Below are 18,951 nucleotides of genomic sequence, written 5' to 3' on the forward strand. Positions count from 1 at the left end.
AAAAAGGAAAGGGGTTACATCATTAAAATTTGCAAAAATCGGCCAAAAATTTGCGTTTTAAATGGAGTATGCAGCTTTGTTAACCTGCTAAAAACTAACATAGGAACGCTTTCCGAATTGAAATTAAAGCATTTTTGGCTTAGTTATGAGATTTTTAAAACCATGATTTTTTTAAAAAATAGGCATAAAAATATAGGTAATATCGATTAAGAAATGGTATAGCCCCTTCACTCAGAAGCTTAAAAGAAAGTGAAGGAGTCATTTCCGACCCTGTGAACATTAGGCAGTTTTATTAGCCTGCTCAAAATGAACCTACGGCCGCTTTCCGATTTGAAATTATACCTGTTTTGGCTTAGCTATGAGATTTTTAAAACCATGATTTATTATAAAAAATATGCATAAAAATATAGGTAATATCGATTAAAAAATTGTATAACCCCTTCACTCAGAAGCTTAAAAGAAAGTGAAGGAGTCATTTCCGACCCTGTGAACATTAGGCAGTTTTATTAGCCTGCTCAAAATGAACCTACGGCCGCTTTCCGATTTGAAATTATACCTGTTTTGGCTTAGTTATGAGATTTTTAAAACCATGATTTTTTAAAAAAATAGGCATAAAAATATAGGTAATATCGATTAAGAAATGGTATAGCCCCTTCACTCAGAAGCTTAAAAGAAAGTGAAGGAGTCATTTCCGACCCTATAAATCATATATATTCTTGATCAGAATCAACAGGCGAATCTTTCTAGCTTTATCTGGCCGAGAAAAATTTTTTTCATAAATTTCCCTTTTCTGAAAAAAAGGAAAGGGGTTCCATCATTAAAATTTGCAAAAATCGGCCAAAAATTTGCGTTTTAAATGGAGTATGCAGCTTTGTTAACCTGCTAAAAACTAACATAGGAACGCTTTCCGAATTGAAATTAAAGCATTTTTGGCTTAGTTATGAGATTTTTAAAACCATGATTTTTTTAAAAAATAGGCATAAAAATATAGGTAATATCGATTAAGAAATGGTATAGCCCCTTCACTCAGAAGCTTAAAAGAAAGTGAAGGAGTCATTTCCGACCCTATAAATCATATATATTCTTGATCAGAATCAACAGGCGAATCTTTCTAGCTTTATCTGGCCGAGCAAATTTTTTTTTCAGAAATTTCCCATTTTCTGAAAAAAAGGAAAGGGGTTACATCATTAAAATGTGCAAAAATCGGCCAAAAATTTGCGTTTTAAATGGAGTATGCAGCTTTGTTAACCTGCTAAAAACTAACATAGGAACGCTTTCCGAATTGAAATTAAAGCATTTTTGGCTTAGTTATGAGATTTTTAAAACCATGATTTTTTTAAAAAATAGGCATAAAAATATAGGTAATATCGATTAAGAAATGGTATAGCCCCTTCACTCAGAAGCTTAAAAGAAAGTGAAGGAGTCATTTCCGACCCTGTGAACATTAGGCAGTTTTATTAGCCTGCTCAAAATGAACCTACGGCCGCTTTCCGATTTGAAATTATACCTGTTTTGGCTTAGCTATGAGATTTTTAAAACCATGATTTTTTATAAAAATAGGCATAAAAATATAGGTAATATCGATTAAGAAATGGTATAGCCCCTTCACTCAGAAGCTTAAAAGAAAGTGAAGGAGTCATTTCCGACCCTATAAATCATATATATTCTTGATCAGAATCAACAGGCGAATCTTTCTAGCTTTATCTGGCCGAGAAAAATTTTTTTCATAAATTTCCCTTTTCTGAAAAAAAGGAAAGGGGTTACATCATTAAAATTTGCAAAAATCGGCCAAAAATTTGCGTTTTAAATGGAGTATGCAGCTTTGTTAACCTGCTAAAAACTAACATAGGAACGCTTTCCGAATTGAAATTAAAGCATTTTTGGCTTAGTTATGAGATTTTTAAAACCATGATTTTTTTAAAAAATAGGCATAAAAATATAGGTAATATCGATTAAGAAATGGTATAGCCCCTTCACTCAGAAGCTTAAAAGAAAGTGAAGGAGTCATTTCCGACCCTATAAATCATATATATTCTTGATCAGAATCAACAGGCGAATCTTTCTAGCTTTATCTGGCCGAGAAAAATTTTTTTCATAAATTTCCCTTTTCTGAAAAAAAGGAAAGGGGTTACATCATTAAAATTTGCAAAAATCGGCCAAAAATTTGCGTTTTAAATGGAGTATGCAGCTTTGTTAACCTGCTAAAAACTAACATAGGAACGCTTTCCGAATTGAAATTAAAGCATTTTTGGCTTAGTTATGAGATTTTTAAAACCATGATTTTTTTAAAAAATAGGCATAAAAATATAGGTAATATCGATTAAGAAATGGTATAGCCCCTTCACTCAGAAGCTTAAAAGAAAGTGAAGGAGTCATTTCCGACCCTGTGAACATTAGGCAGTTTTATTAGCCTGCTCAAAATGAACCTACGGCCGCTTTCCGATTTGAAATTATACCTGTTTTGGCTTAGTTATGAGATTTTTAAAACCATGATTTTTTATAAAAATAGGCATAAAAATATAGGTAATATCGATTAAGAAATGGTATAGCCCCTTCACTCAGAAGCTTAAAAGAAAGTGAAGGAGTCATTTCCGACCCTGTGAACATTAGGCAGTTTTATTAGCCTGCTCAAAATGAACCTACGGCCGCTTTCCGATTTGAAATTATACCTGTTTTGGCTTAGCTATGAGATTTTTAAAACCATGATTTTTTAAAAAAATAGGCATAAAAATATAGGTAATATCGATTAAGAAATGGTATAGCCCCTTCACTCAGAAGCTTAAAAGAAAGTGAAGGAGTCATTTCCGACCCTGTGAACATTAGGCAGTTTTATTAGCCTGCTCAAAATGAACCTACGGCCGCTTTCCGATTTGAAATTATACCTGTTTTGGCTTAGCTATGAGATTTTTAAAACCATGATTTATTATAAAAAATATGCATAAAAATATAGGTAATATCGATTAAAAAATTGTATAACCCCTTCACTCAGAAGCTTAAAAGAAAGTGAAGGAGTCATTTCCGACCCTGTGAACATTAGGCAGTTTTATTAGCCTGCTCAAAATGAACCTACGGCCGCTTTCCGATTTGAAATTATACCTGTTTTGGCTTAGTTATGAGATTTTTAAAACCATGATTTTTTAAAAAAATAGGCATAAAAATATAGGTAATATCGATTAAGAAATGGTATAGCCCCTTCACTCAGAAGCTTAAAAGAAAGTGAAGGAGTCATTTCCGACCCTATAAATCATATATATTCTTGATCAGAATCAACAGGCGAATCTTTCTAGCTTTATCTGGCCGAGAAAAATTTTTTTCATAAATTTCCCTTTTCTGAAAAAAAAGGAAAGGGGTTACATCATTAAAATTTGCAAAAATCGGCCAAAAATTTGCGTTTTAAATGGAGTATGCAGCTTTGTTAACCTGCTAAAAACTAACATAGGAACGCTTTCCGAATTGAAATTAAAGCATTTTTGGCTTAGTTATGAGATTTTTAAAACCATGATTTTTTTAAAAAATAGGCATAAAAATATAGGTAATATCGATTAAGAAATGGTATAGCCCCTTCACTCAGAAGCTTAAAAGAAAGTGAAGGAGTCATTTCCGACCCTATAAATCATATATATTCTTGATCAGAATCAACAGGCGAATCTTTCTAGCTTTATCTGGCCGAGCAAATTTTTTTTCAGAAATTTCCCATTTTCTGAAAAAAAGGAAAGGGGTTACATCATTAAAATGTGCAAAAATCGGCCAAAAATTTGCGTTTTAAATGGAGTATGCAGCTTTGTTAACCTGCTAAAAACTAACATAGGAACGCTTTCCGAATTGAAATTAAAGCATTTTTGGCTTAGTTATGAGATTTTTAAAACCATGATTTTTTTAAAAAATAGGCATAAAAATATAGGTAATATCGATTAAGAAATGGTATAGCCCCTTCACTCAGAAGCTTAAAAGAAAGTGAAGGAGTCATTTCCGACCCTGTGAACATTAGGCAGTTTTATTAGCCTGCTCAAAATGAACCTACGGCCGCTTTCCGATTTGAAATTATACCTGTTTTGGCTTAGCTATGAGATTTTTAAAACCATGATTTTTTATAAAAATAGGCATAAAAATATAGGTAATATCGATTAAGAAATGGTATAGCCCCTTCACTCAGAAGCTTAAAAGAAAGTGAAGGAGTCATTTCCGACCCTATAAATCATATATATTCTTGATCAGAATCAACAGGCGAATCTTTCTAGCTTTATCTGGCCGAGAAAAATTTTTTTCATAAATTTCCCTTTTCTGAAAAAAAGGAAAGGGGTTACATCATTAAAATTTGCAAAAATCGGCCAAAAATTTGCGTTTTAAATGGAGTATGCAGCTTTGTTAACCTGCTAAAAACTAACATAGGAACGCTTTCCGAATTGAAATTAAAGCATTTTTGGCTTAGTTATGAGATTTTTAAAACCATGATTTTTTTAAAAAATAGGCATAAAAATATAGGTAATATCGATTAAGAAATGGTATAGCCCCTTCACTCAGAAGCTTAAAAGAAAGTGAAGGAGTCATTTCCGACCCTATAAATCATATATATTCTTGATCAGAATCAACAGGCGAATCTTTCTAGCTTTATCTGGCCGAGAAAAATTTTTTTCATAAATTTCCCTTTTCTGAAAAAAAGGAAAGGGGTTACATCATTAAAATTTGCAAAAATCGGCCAAAAATTTGCGTTTTAAATGGAGTATGCAGCTTTGTTAACCTGCTAAAAACTAACATAGGAACGCTTTCCGAATTGAAATTAAAGCATTTTTGGCTTAGTTATGAGATTTTTAAAACCATGATTTTTTTAAAAAATAGGCATAAAAATATAGGTAATATCGATTAAGAAATGGTATAGCCCCTTCACTCAGAAGCTTAAAAGAAAGTGAAGGAGTCATTTCCGACCCTGTGAACATTAGGCAGTTTTATTAGCCTGCTCAAAATGAACCTACGGCCGCTTTCCGATTTGAAATTATACCTGTTTTGGCTTAGTTATGAGATTTTTAAAACCATGATTTTTTATAAAAATAGGCATAAAAATATAGGTAATATCGATTAAGAAATGGTATAGCCCCTTCACTCAGAAGCTTAAAAGAAAGTGAAGGAGTCATTTCCGACCCTGTAAACATTAGGCAGTTTTATTAGCCTGCTCAAAATGAACCTACGGCCGCTTTCCGATTTGAAATTATACCTGTTTTGGCTTAGCTATGAGATTTTTAAAACCATGATTTTTTAAAAAAATAGGCATAAAAATATAGGTAATATCGATTAAGAAATGGTATAGCCCCTTCACTCAGAAGCTTAAAAGAAAGTGAAGGAGTCATTTCCGACCCTATAAATCATATATATTCTTGATCAGAATCAACAGGCGAATCTTTCTAGCTTTATCTGGCCGAGAAAATTTTTTTTCATAAATTTCCCTTTTCTGAAAAAAAGGAAAGGGGTTACATCATTAAAATTTGCAAAAATCGGCCAAAAATTTGCGTTTTAAATGGAGTATGCAGCTTTGTTAACCTGCTAAAAACTAACATAGGAACGCTTTCCGAATTGAAATTAAAGCATTTTTGGCTTAGTTATGAGATTTTTAAAACCATGATTTTTTTAAAAAATAGGCATAAAAATATAGGTAATATCGATTAAGAAATGGTATAGCCCCTTCACTCAGAAGCTTAAAAGAAAGTGAAGGAGTCATTTCCGACCCTGTGAACATTAGGCAGTTTTATTAGCCTGCTCAAAATGAACCTACGGCCGCTTTCCGATTTGAAATTATACCTGTTTTGGCTTAGTTATGAGATTTTTAAAACCATGATTTTTTATAAAAATAGGCATAAAAATATAGGTAATATCGATTAAGAAATGGTATAGCCCCTTCACTCAGAAGCTTAAAAGAAAGTGAAGGAGTCATTTCCGACCCTGTGAACATTAGGCAGTTTTATTAGCCTGCTCAAAATGAACCTACGGCCGCTTTCCGATTTGAAATTATACCTGTTTTGGCTTAGCTATGAGATTTTTAAAACCATGATTTTTTATAAAAATAGGCATAAAAATATAGGTAATATCGATTAAGAAATGGTATAGCCCCTTCACTCAGAAGCTTAAAAGAAAGTGAAGGAGTCATTTCCGACCCTATAAATCATATATATTCTTGATCAGAATCAACAGGCGAATCTTTCTAGCTTTATCTGGCCGAGAAAAATTTTTTTCATAAATTTCCCTTTTCTGAAAAAAAGGAAAGGGGTTACATCATTAAAATTTGCAAAAATCGGCCAAAAATTTGCGTTTTAAATGGAGTATGCAGCTTTGTTAACCTGCTAAAAACTAACATAGGAACGCTTTCCGAATTGAAATTAAAGCATTTTTGGCTTAGTTATGAGATTTTTAAAACCATGATTTTTTTAAAAAATAGGCATAAAAATATAGGTAATATCGATTAAGAAATGGTATAGCCCCTTCACTCAGAAGCTTAAAAGAAAGTGAAGGAGTCATTTCCGACCCTGTGAACATTAGGCAGTTTTATTAGCCTGCTCAAAATGAACCTACGGCCGCTTTCCGATTTGAAATTATACCTGTTTTGGCTTAGCTATATGATTTTTTTTAAAAATAGGCATAAAAATATAGGTAATATCGATTAAGAAATGGTATAGCCCCTTCACTCAGAAGCTTAAAAGAAAGTGAAGGAGTCATTTCCGACCCTGTGAACATTAGGCAGTTTTATTAGCCTGCTCAAAATGAACCTACGGCCGCTTTCCGATTTGAAATTATACCTGTTTTGGCTTAGTTATGAGATTTTTAAAACCATGATTTTTTATAAAAATAGGCATAAAAATATAGGTAATATCGATTAAGAAATGGTATAGCCCCTTCACTCAGAAGCTTAAAAGAAAGTGAAGGAGTCATTTCCGACCCTATAAATCATATATATTCTTGATCAGAATCAACAGGCGAATCTTTCTAGCTTTATCTGGCCGAGAAAAATTTTTTTCATAAATTTCCCTTTTCTGAAAAAAAGGAAAGGGGTTACATCATTAAAATTTGCAAAAATCGGCCAAAAATTTGCGTTTTAAATGGAGTATGCAGCTTTGTTAACCTGCTAAAAACTAACATAGGAACGCTTTCCGAATTGAAATTAAAGCATTTTTGGCTTAGTTATGAGATTTTTAAAACCATGATTTTTTTAAAAAATAGGCATAAAAATATAGGTAATATCGATTAAGAAATGGTATAGCCCCTTCACTCAGAAGCTTAAAAGAAAGTGAAGGAGTCATTTCCGACCCTGTGAACATTAGGCAGTTTTATTAGCCTGCTCAAAATGAACCTACGGCCGCTTTCCGATTTGAAATTATACCTGTTTTGGCTTAGCTATGAGATTTTTAAAACCATGATTTTTTATAAAAATAGGCATAAAAATATAGGTAATATCGATTAAGAAATGGTATAGCCCCTTCACTCAGAAGCTTAAAAGAAAGTGAAGGAGTCATTTCCGACCCTATAAATCATATATATTCTTGATCAGAATCAACAGGCGAATCTTTCTAGCTTTATCTGGCCGAGAAAAATTTTTTTCATAAATTTCCCTTTTCTGAAAAAAAGGAAAGGGGTTACATCATTAAAATTTGCAAAAATCGGCCAAAAATTTGCGTTTTAAATGGAGTATGCAGCTTTGTTAACCTGCTAAAAACTAACATAGGAACGCTTTCCGAATTGAAATTAAAGCATTTTTGGCTTAGTTATGAGATTTTTAAAACCATGATTTTTTTAAAAAATAGGCATAAAAATATAGGTAATATCGATTAAGAAATGGTATAGCCCCTTCACTCAGAAGCTTAAAAGAAAGTGAAGGAGTCATTTCCGACCCTGTGAACATTAGGCAGTTTTATTAGCCTGCTCAAAATGAACCTACGGCCGCTTTCCGATTTGAAATTATACCTGTTTTGGCTTAGCTATATGATTTTTTTAAAAAATAGGCATAAAAATATAGGTAATATCGATTAAGAAATGGTATAGCCCCTTCACTCAGAAGCTTAAAAGAAAGTGAAGGAGTCATTTCCGACCCTGTGAACATTAGGCAGTTTTATTAGCCTGCTCAAAATGAACCTACGGCCGCTTTCCGATTTGAAATTATACCTGTTTTGGCTTAGTTATGAGATTTTTAAAACCATGATTTATTATAAAAAATATGCATAAAAATATAGGTAATATCGATTAAAAAATTGTATAACCCCTTCACTCAGAAGCTTAAAAGAAAGTGAAGGAGTCATTTCCGACCCTATAAATCATATGTATTCTTGATCAGAATCAACAGGCGAATCTTTCTAGCTTTATCTGGCCGAGAAAATTTTTTTTCAGATATTTCCCATTTTCTGAAAAAAAGGAAAGGGGTTACATCATTAAAATTTGCAAAAATCGGCCAAAAATTTGCGTTTTAAATGGAGTATGCAGCTTTGTTAACCTGCTAAAAACTAACATAGGAACGCTTTCCGAATTGAAATTAAAGCATTTTTGGCTTAGTTATGAGATTTTTAAAACCATGATTTTTTTAAAAAATAGGCATAAAAATATAGGTAATATCGATTAAGAAATGGTATAGCCCCTTCACTCAGAAGCTTAAAAGAAAGTGAAGGAGTCATTTCCGACCCTGTGAACATTAGGCAGTTTTATTAGCCTGCTCAAAATAAACATCTCAAACTGAAATTTATATACATTTAATTGTTATTTTGAGCCAGCTATGAAAGTGCAACAGGCGTTAACAAAGCTAGCCTCGGCTCTGACGGCATTTTTCTTTACTTAAGCCACATACCTGAAAGGAAAATCAGAAATACTGTATAAGAAACACTAACCACTCTTTTTCCTACCATAATATTACGTATACGTCAAGTTACCAAGTTGTGTGCTTGCAAAGCTTGAGATACATTTTTTGATACCAAATATTACAAGATATATATCAAGTCTAGGTTTATACCAAAATTAAATGGGATTTAAGCCAAACTGAATAGGTGCTAAATAGGATTTATAGAGCTAGCTAAGGCCTCAGCTCTGATGGCTCTCTGCTCTGCTCTGCTCTGCTCTGCTCTGCCCATTGGCCGCGGCAGCGATTAGATTGTAAAAGTGACGGCGACGCCGCTCATCACCGCTGCTTATTGTTACCGCTCGCGAGTTGGAACCGCCGCTCGCTCGGTGGGGTTCGGTGGCTCAGCGGTTGGGTTGACTGGGTTGGGTTGGGTGGGCTTTGCTGGCTCAGTTGGCTCTCCGCTCACCGACTGAGTCAGTCAGTCAGTCGCACGCGAAATATTCACAACACCGGTGGGTGCCTCAGCTCGCTGCACCCCGAATAAAGAAAAGCAAATCGAACTGCGAATAAATGCTATGGTTTTAGTTAATGTTACTAAGAGAGACCCTAGTATCGCGGCACAGTGATATCATTAGGGGGCGATACCCCGTTCATTCATTCATTGATACTGAAATTCATTGAACGCCTATTTGCTTTGTTATTTTCGAGTGCTCAGAGTGAGTGATCAGTGATCGAGAAGCGATCGATTTCGATCGATTTGCGCCGCAAATTGAGTTGGAGTCGCTGATGCGTTTGCTCCAATTCCCGCGCCCCAACAACAATAATATATTATAACCCCTCGAATCGATTTCCGCCACAGAAAAAGAAACATACAAAAATACAGAAACCATGCGCGTTCTCAACACTGAGCTGCGCCTGCGCTTTAAAAATCGCAAACCGCGACCCTTTAATCGGGCTGCCAGTGCCGATGATGCAATGGACATGGGACCGGGTTCCGGAATGGGTTTAATGGGCATTGGCGTGGGAGATCCCGCCATGCCCTCCACCATCGATCAGCGCCTCAATGGAGCCACCAATATGCGTACGTACCTCTGCAAAAATCATAGAGAGTGTGTGTGCACCACAAAAAATAAAAAGCTAATTTATATAGAGAAGGGAGTAGTTAAATAGAAATAATAATTCTTGGTAAGCTCTGGCACCTGTTTTTTATTATACAACAAATAAGTGCAACCATATAGACAAAACAAAGCTACTTCAGTGACTGTTTATAGAATTTTATTCAAACTAAAGGCATTTCTAGTGATTTTTTAAGAACATAATAAGGATTATTTACAGGGGCTTAATAAATAATTTTTTACAAGGAGTTCATTAATAGTCTCTTGCTAAAATATCATTTATTTACTTTATTTTGGAGAAATTGCAATCGGGAACTTCGTCCAAAAATTCTCTGGGTGTTCACAAGGTAATTTATCATTATTCTTATCGCGAAAGCACAAAAGCCTAATGTCCCTGCTCGTTCGTTTCAAGATCAAAGTCGGGATTTTTTTAAATCCTTAAAAAACACAAGTATCTCGTATGATCATTTCTTGCTGTGGATTTTCTTTTGTGTATGTGCGATTTTCCAATCGAAAACACACAAAAACAAAACAATTGCCAGTCCCAGTAGTCCCCAGTTTCCATTTCCATTTCCACTTCCAGTTCGACTGCTTCCCCCACTTCCACTTCCAGTTGAATATGTAATGGCCTTGAGCACGGGACAGAGATAGCTAGAAGCCAGAACAGAGATAGCAATGTGCGGAGCTCTCTGGAATGTGGAATGTGGAATGCGATCATTCGTCGAGATAATGGGAATAATGGAATAATGGAAACGACGACGGACAAATCATCATTTCCCAGCCACAATCGCAATTGCCTCAGAATTAGGCGCGCATAATCGAGCAAATTGATCGAAGAATCCCAAGTAGCCAAGGCAGTCACAGTATCATCGAATCGGATCGGTTCAGATCGCATCGGATCGGATCGGATCGAAGATGTATCAATTGCCGATAAATTGGCCATCTGACACATTAAGATATATTACGGTTTTTGTAGGGCGTACACTGTTCTGTTCTGAAAGTAATTTCAATGGGGTTTTAGCTCTGATAAGTAAAATACTTATTGGGAAATAACCGTTTTCCATTCTTATGCCTAGGGGTTTCCAATTTGAAGAGCTCAAAATGAACTCTATGGGAATTTGTTCATCAGAATTTTATCCTCTCTCTATAAAAGTGAAAAATAAATGATTAAATTATTTAATTTTAAATAAAAATTGCAAAATTAATTGATCTAGTATTTTGCTTACCTGATTTTAACATGAATAATATTCCCATAAATTTGATATTGGCTTTTAGTTCTTATGTATTCCACATTTTGATTGATTTATGAAGGCAGAACAGGATGCTAGGCCATAAAATTGGCATTTTCTAGATAACGATTAAGGATATATGTATATGTGGATAGTGATATGATTGATACTGAATATTGAACATTATTATTATTATGAATATTAGATATTGGATATATTGGATATTACATATTTAATAATTAATATTGTACAGAATACACAAGCCTAATATCATTCGCTGTTACGTGCTTGATGTTTATTCCTAACCCGATCTGATATGGTATGAAATGGTATCGTATCTAATCTAATCACTCTGCCTTAGTCTGTGTCAACACATGTCCGTCCACATTGTTGGGATTGTCAGCATTTTGTGATGTGATGTGATGTGATGTGATGAGGTGTGTGTGTGTGGGGAGTGTGTAGAGTGTGTGTGCCTACGACATTTTGGCATGCAGCAAACGAATGAAAAGATTCCCCGCCGAACAACGAGATGGAAATGTACATAAAATGTAAATGTAAATGTAAATGGGAGATTTGTGTGTGGAGAAGATGAAAAGGGTTTTGTTTAATTGTTGTTGATTGAACAATTTCGTGTTTGGCTTTCACTATGCTTGCTGCACTTTCTAATAGGGAGGAAGCTGGCTTGCTTTCCTCGGTCACCTGTTGCCGCAGCGAATTTACTTTTTTCACTTGAAAGCCAGAGAAAATAAAAAAAAGAGTTCCTAGAAACATTAATTGGAAAATATGTGTGCAAAAGAAAATACTAATCTATTCTAAATCAAATCTATAACCACAAATAAGGAAATTCTCAAGAGAAATCGAAATGAATATTATTAGAAAATGTAATACTTGGAAAAGTTATTCATTAAGCTCCCCTTTTCATGTGTAATTCCTGTTTCCAGGAAACATGTCTTATTTGTCTGAACTTTAAACTTTCGGTTTGTGGGCAAGGATGGAAATAGACCTGGTTGGTATCCTCCCTCCACCTCCATATGATCCTGTGAGAAAAATCTGCTTGTTTGACCTTTTCAAATAGTTGCCATGTCTCTTTTATTGGCGGCGGCAAATGTATATTTCCAAAGTGAAAACTTATTTCCCGGGAATGTACTCTGTTCTCTGGCCAAACAAAGAGAGAGGAGCTACTACTGTACAAGTGTCAGGGATTGATGGCTTTGTGGCCAAGGCGGAAGCCACTGTGTCCACTTGCCAACTGGCCAACTGGCCAACTTGCCACTTGCCAGCTTGCCACCTTGCCACTTGCATGTTGACAAAGAGCACAAAGGCGACTGCCGGGTTACCAGGAATCCGGGAACTCAGGAGCAGTGGCTGTAGCCAGGGGTCAAAGGCGAATTCCGACTGCAATTCCTGGGAATAATTTGCGTCCGCTTGCGGCTGATAGGTGAACATGCGTTGCAAGATGTTGGTGCAAGCTGGCGAACTGGGAAGCTGCCGGGTCAAAGGCTACTCTACCGGGAATTGGCTCGATTGCCTGCGCCCGTCTTTGACCCTGACCTTGGAGAACAATCCACGGGGGCGTTGCCACTGCCACTGCCACTGGAGTGGGTTTGCTCGGGAGTCGAGGCCGAACAGATGCCTCTATGTTTTATTTTTTGTTGTTGTCTTGAGTTGGAAAATTATTTAATTGAAATGAACAGCGATTAAGATAGAGATGGATAAAGATATAGCGGCAGAGTCAAAGGGAAATGTAGACCACTTGTGTCAGTGGCAATGTTTCAAAACAGAGTACTTATATGTACATATTTATTCCCATTACAAATTGAAAGGCTTTAATGGAAACAGCATTTATTTATCTACATTTGTTGCTAAAGTCTGGAAACTGGAGTGGAAGTATTTGCCAAGATACTATATAATATAGTAATTAAGAAGCATCTCTGGCTTATGGCTTTGTTTACTTACTTTTTTACCTAGAAGTACATGCTTATTATAAAGTTTCATTTAAATATTTACACAACGATTGATTCCCTAGGAATTTAATCTGATAAAAATCAGCTATAATCTTGTATTAAATAAAGTATTTATTTTATGTAGAAACAGTAAGATGATATTTGAGATCAAATGTTGCTTATGCAATCTGAAATCATGGTATCCCTTCTCTCATATCAAGTGCTCTTGTTTTTTTTGTATATACATTCACATATACTCGAAAGTATAAGGTCAACGGTGGTAAGCCATATCTTTGCTTGTTTATGTTTATGTGTTTGGACACCTTTAAAGGTGACTTGCTGCGGGTCATCTCTGTGTGGTCATCACAAGTGGGTAGATGGGTAGATGGGTTGGTGGGTTGATGGTTACATGGACATGGACTGAAAGATGGGCAGATGGAAAAGTGGAAAATGGTAGGATGGATAATGGTAAATGCAAGATGTGTGTGTGTGTGGCGCCCAAGTGAAATCTTGACTCTGGCTTTGGGCCAGCAGTAAGACCATTGTCAGGTGTCAGGTGGTGTTGCTGGTGGGTTGTTGTGGCTCTATGGTCACGTATGAAATGGCGCTTTCCCTCTACTAGGTAACACACCACACTCATGTGTTTTGTCAACTAAATTGTGGGCTTCTTTAAACTGCCTTTGTAATTTTCACTTACACAATTGCCATTCAGCACTTTTGCTTTCCTATGCATTTCGTTTTCCAACTCGGATCGTATAATGTGGTATCATATCGTCGTGTCTGTCAACACTATGTCTATGTCATAATTGTTCACCTGGCCGCCCAAAAGTCTTCCCTCACTTCCCCCCTTCTCCTCGTGTACTTGTTGGCAAAACTTTCATTCTTTCTTTCTTTCTGCCTGCCTGACTTTCTGACTCTTTTGGCTTTCGGTCTGTTTTGCTTTCTGGCCAGAGTTTTCGAAGCGTGTCTATTGGACAGTTACATTGTGCGGCCAGCTGCAAGTGGTTTGGAATTGTTTGGGTTTGTTCATAAGCCCCGTTTTTTATTTCTTTTTTTTTTTTTTAAGCTGAAACAGAAAACTGAAAACCGAATCCAAAGCCATCGAATTGAATTGGAAGATTTCATTCCCATTCATTTATTGTCCGTTGGCTTGAACCGAAAGTGAAAGAGCCATCGAATGAGCCAGCGAGCATTTCATTGAGAATTGAGAAATCCAAATTAATTGGGCGCCAGAGCCGGGGGTATTCACCCCAAATCACATTTAAGCATTTCCATTTAGTTTGATAATCGGATTTATTGCTGCGATTAATTTGCAAAACTTTCGATCGATGGCCAACCACAGCATTGGATTAAGTAATTACTGCTTTGTTTTTGGTACCAGGTACCCACTCGGAGTGTAATATTCCAAAGCCAAGTTTATCTACAGTAAGCAACACCTTATGGATTTAAGGAATTTTAAGAGTAAGAGTTTTATTTACCAAATTTGATCACAAAATGTATTTTGAAATTAAGGAAATATAAGAAAAACCAGAGGGAAACTAATTTTTCAGTTTGCAATTGCATAAAATACGAAAATTTGTGTGACAAATCAAAGTTTCAAAAATGCATAACTAAGCCAAAAATTTATTAATTTCAATTGTGTTCCTAAATTAGTTTTTAGCAGTTTAACAAAGCTCCATACTCAATTTAAAATGTTAGTTTTTGGCCGATTTTTGCAAATTTTAACAATGTAACGATGTAATTTTCTTTTGGACCTCACATATTTGCTAGTTTAGTTTTCCTTTGCTGACATACTCCCAATATATATAGCTTTTTATATAATGTATAATTAAATCGAAATCCTTTTTACTTTCTTAACTAAATTGCATTTATTTTGTCATAGTTTTCTCATTGTTTGTTCCAATAGTTGGAGCTAGAGCATGAGAAGAATAGGAGGGGTACCTTAGTCTTTTCCTCATCTAGTTTCCCTGCTCACCCACCCACACCCACACCCACACCCACTCCCACGCGCACGCACAACAAATACACACACACACACACGCATCGTCATCGGCGGTTGTCACCATTATAACGTCACCGACGACGACGACGACGACGACATCGTCATCGCTCCCAATTCTCCACGGGCTTCTCAGCCTCGCTTCGTTTTTGTTTTGGCTTTTCTGCTTATGGAGTAGGCATTAAAAAATAGCCCCCCATATACCATACACCCATACACCCCTTCTACACAGAGAGAAAATATACATATATAATTAGATATACAAAAAGAAATAGATTTAGTTGACAAATAAAGCCTTAAATCTAAATAGTTTTATGAAAATCCCATAAATAATACAAGGATTGATTAGGATTTTTAATGAATGCAACTTAGAATATATTTCGTCACTAATAATCAGTGACTTTTGTCGCGAAATTCCCTTATAAGAATAATTTATTAAAAGGTCAATCAATTAACTGATTATAATCAATTATATTAATGCAAAAATCTGATTAGAATTCTTATCAGTATTTAATTATTCAGGAAAGATCATCATTTTACTTAGCAAATGTGTCACAAGTGTCATTATTGATGATTCATTACCAATTGATGTATACTTATTTCTCTGACTAAAGTCATTTATTTTTCCGTAATTTGAAACATTTGTAAAAGTGAATCATTTGTATTTGTTTACAAGCATAAGTTGAGGAATATACGAACAAGTAAAACTTTGGTATTAAGTGAATCAAAGTTTATTTAACTCGCAGAGAGAGAGATATATAAATGTATTTAATAGAAAGTCAAGTAAATAAATTGCTTTAAAAGGATTTCTATTAATTTGTCAAGATATCGCTGTAATTTTTCCTGCAGTGCATTAAAAAAATGTGTAGTTTCGTTTTCGTTTACGCTGCGTTGAGAGTTTTTCTTTTATTTTTTTCTGTTGTTGTTTTTTGTTATATTTGTTGTTGTTTTTTGTTGTGCCATTCCCTTGTTGTTGTCGCTGGTTTTTCTGGCAGCGCCTTATTAATTATGACGATGGGCCGCCGCTCAAAAGTTATCTAACCGTTGCCGGGAGCAGAACGGAACAGAAACGGAGCTAAACGTATCGGAAATGTAGGAAATACATAGGAGTGTTTTGTTTTTGTGTGGTGAAAAGTTAAATAATAAATAAATAGTAACAAAAAGAAATTAACCAAGAGAACAAACACAATAAAGAAACAAACGAAGAAGCAAACGACAATTCTTGAGTGAGTAATCGAGGGCCGAGTAAATTATAAAACACGATGATGTATAATTCAACAATTCACTGGCATTGTGTATTGTGTTTTTTGTGTATTGTTGTTGTGTTGTTGTTGTTGTTGTGTTGCTGCTGTGTGTTGTGTGTAGAGTGTATTGTTCCCTCACTCTCTCGTCTCAATTGAGCTTTCGAAGAGAATTCGAGAACTGTGTTCAAATGCTGCTGTTCCTATGGCATTCCGAATACAAAATAAGAAAAAATACAGAATACAAAATACTTGTCCGATGACAGCACCTGCGCGTGACGTCATCTGTGGCAGAGGGGGGGTGGAAAAGGGCAAGGGCAAGGGCAAAAGGCAAAGGCCTAAGGAGTTTCCTCTTAGTGGTCACTGTAACACACACACACCACTTCATTGAACAGACAAAGAAATAGTCATCCAATTTGATCATTATTCATGGGAAATTTAATTTTATAAATAAATATGTTATTATATATCGAGTTATTTGTGGATTAAATTTGTTTTTATATAGAATTTTAAATAGATTTCAAATCTTTGCTCTGTAAAGTTAAAGTTCTGAAAATAATAAATATTCAATCAAAATATTACCTTGTCATATAACTATAACATTTATTTCAATATTAAATAGTCATTTATAATTCAAATAATAAAATATTAATGGTGAAAAACACTACATAATTATATTTAGATCAAAGTATTACCTTTATTTTATTTAACCATAACAATTATTCAAATATTGAGTTAAGAATAAAGCTGATACTTTTTCTCAGTGCATATTATGGCCCCAAAAAGTGTATAGGTATGCGTGTGTGTCATTCGATGCAGTTTTTTATGTATTTTACCGGCATGAAAACCTGTCGTGATCGTGATCACTCGATGACCCATGCTCATGCATAAATCAGAGATTGTCAAATGGAAATGGGATCCACTTGAGCCCTTAGAAAACGACAACAGACACACCTGAGATTATTATATAGCCTACACACGGGGAGAAATACTAAGCCTTGTTTGTTATTTATTACTACAAGTTATAAATAATAAACAATGTATGTACATATGTAGCCTATTAACGATGTGTCACAAGTGAAAACAAACAACCGAAATTGGTCATATTACTTCTCCACAATCGAATTAACATACGCTTAACAGCCGAACATGATAACATGAGACTAGCAAGGCGACAACCTGACAACGCCATAACATTCAGTTAGTTGACAATTAACAGAAATGCTGTACCGAGTGCTAATTTACTAGGTATCAACAGCAGTGGTCAAGGAAATAGAACCAGAAGAATAGGGTCAATGGAAAGGACATCTTTTCGTATACATTTATACTACAGAGATTATGATTTTCTTTATAGGCTTTTTATTGCATTTTCATACTTAACTTTCAAAAATATCAAATTTTTTGGAAAAAATAAGGGGTTATAATTTTGAGTTTTTTAAACTTTGATTTGCCAAACAAATTGTCATATAAAAATATCGATACGAAATGCCTAACGTTTTCTTAAATGCTTTTAATATTTATTTGAATAATGTTATTTTTTTAATTGTCCTATTATTAAAACAATCTCTGTGTTACGATTAGAATCTCCCTTATGCTTTTAACCTTCAGATAATGTAAATTATCTTGACCGAAAGTGTTTGAGCCAACTTAATGCTGTGGGGTTCATTGAAACCCTGACTTTATGACTTATGCCTTAAATAGCTGCCCTTAATTAATACATATGTAACTAACTAACTACGTATATGTGTGCAGCAGCTTTAGTTTATTAATTTTATTAACTACTCGCAATTGTGTGTTTTATTTGCATTGAAAATCAGCATGTTTGTCGTTTGTGTTTCCACAATGATTATGTCATTTAGTTGCCATTTTTTGTTATTGCTCTGCTCAATGTGAAGCAGATTTTCAGTTTTATTGGGTGTTTTTTTTCGCTTTTGTTTTATATTTTTTGATTGCACACTCCCCCTGGGGGTACCACAAGTGCTGATATGTTTGTTTGTTTGCTATGTTTGTATGTTCAGGAACTATCGCGATCGCGGCAGTTAGAAAGCATAGCATTCCAAGCAAACTAAAACTGAAATTCCTCGGCTCTTGTTTTATTTATTTGTTGTTTTCCTTGTGGCTCTGCTGTTGTGCTCTCTGTGTGTGCCCATTCATTCAGCATTTCACATTTTGTGCACTGCAAGAAATAAAGAGCTTTGAAGGATTGAAATTTAAACATCAAAAATAAAGATGTTAGCACAGAGAGAAATTTTATAAAAAGAATTTATGTGGTTTATATATGAAGCAATGTATATATAGTATAGTAATATATATATTTATATGTATATATAATGAATGATATAATTTTCATGGATAAGACTTACCGTAGTCCTTTTCATCGTTGCTTAATTCCTTCCAGAGTGTAGAGCTATTCTTGGTGACTTCCATTTATGTTAGTATCATCGAAGTGGGCTTTATCCTGGTTATCCAGATGTATTATTGCATTGCTCAGGCACTATCGCTTCCATTATCACTATAGATGTTAACACTTGGGAGGCTGCGAACAGAATGAGGTCAGCGCTTCGCCAGTGCCCTGTATTTATAGTGTCCCAGAGAACAGAGAAAGTAAGAGAGAGAGA

The 18,951-nt window shown here is 34.9% G+C and overlaps 1 protein-coding gene across 8 annotated transcripts in view; it reads left to right on the forward strand.

Moving 5' to 3' along the window:
* C3G (C3G guanyl-nucleotide exchange factor) overlaps positions 1–18,951 on the forward strand; it is a 55,428-nt gene that overhangs the window by 15,236 nt on the left and 21,241 nt on the right. For 4 of the 8 annotated variants that reach the window (XM_020948068.2, XM_020948074.2, XM_020948072.2 and 1 more), the window contains exon 1: positions 9,245–9,887. The exons of the other annotated variants lie outside the window; for them this stretch is intronic. In XM_020948068.2, the coding sequence (XP_020803727.2) occupies positions 9,695–9,887 (193 nt within the window). In that variant the 5' untranslated portion in view covers positions 9,245–9,694. Of the gene's footprint in view, positions 1–9,244; positions 9,888–18,951 lie in introns of those variants that run through there. 8 annotated transcript variants of the gene reach the window in all.

The sequence above is a fragment of the Drosophila serrata genome, unplaced genomic scaffold (genome assembly GCF_035046125.1).
Source record: "Drosophila serrata isolate PLE 108 unplaced genomic scaffold, ASM3504612v1 contig_276, whole genome shotgun sequence".
Taxonomy (NCBI): Eukaryota; Metazoa; Arthropoda; class Insecta; order Diptera; family Drosophilidae; genus Drosophila; species Drosophila serrata.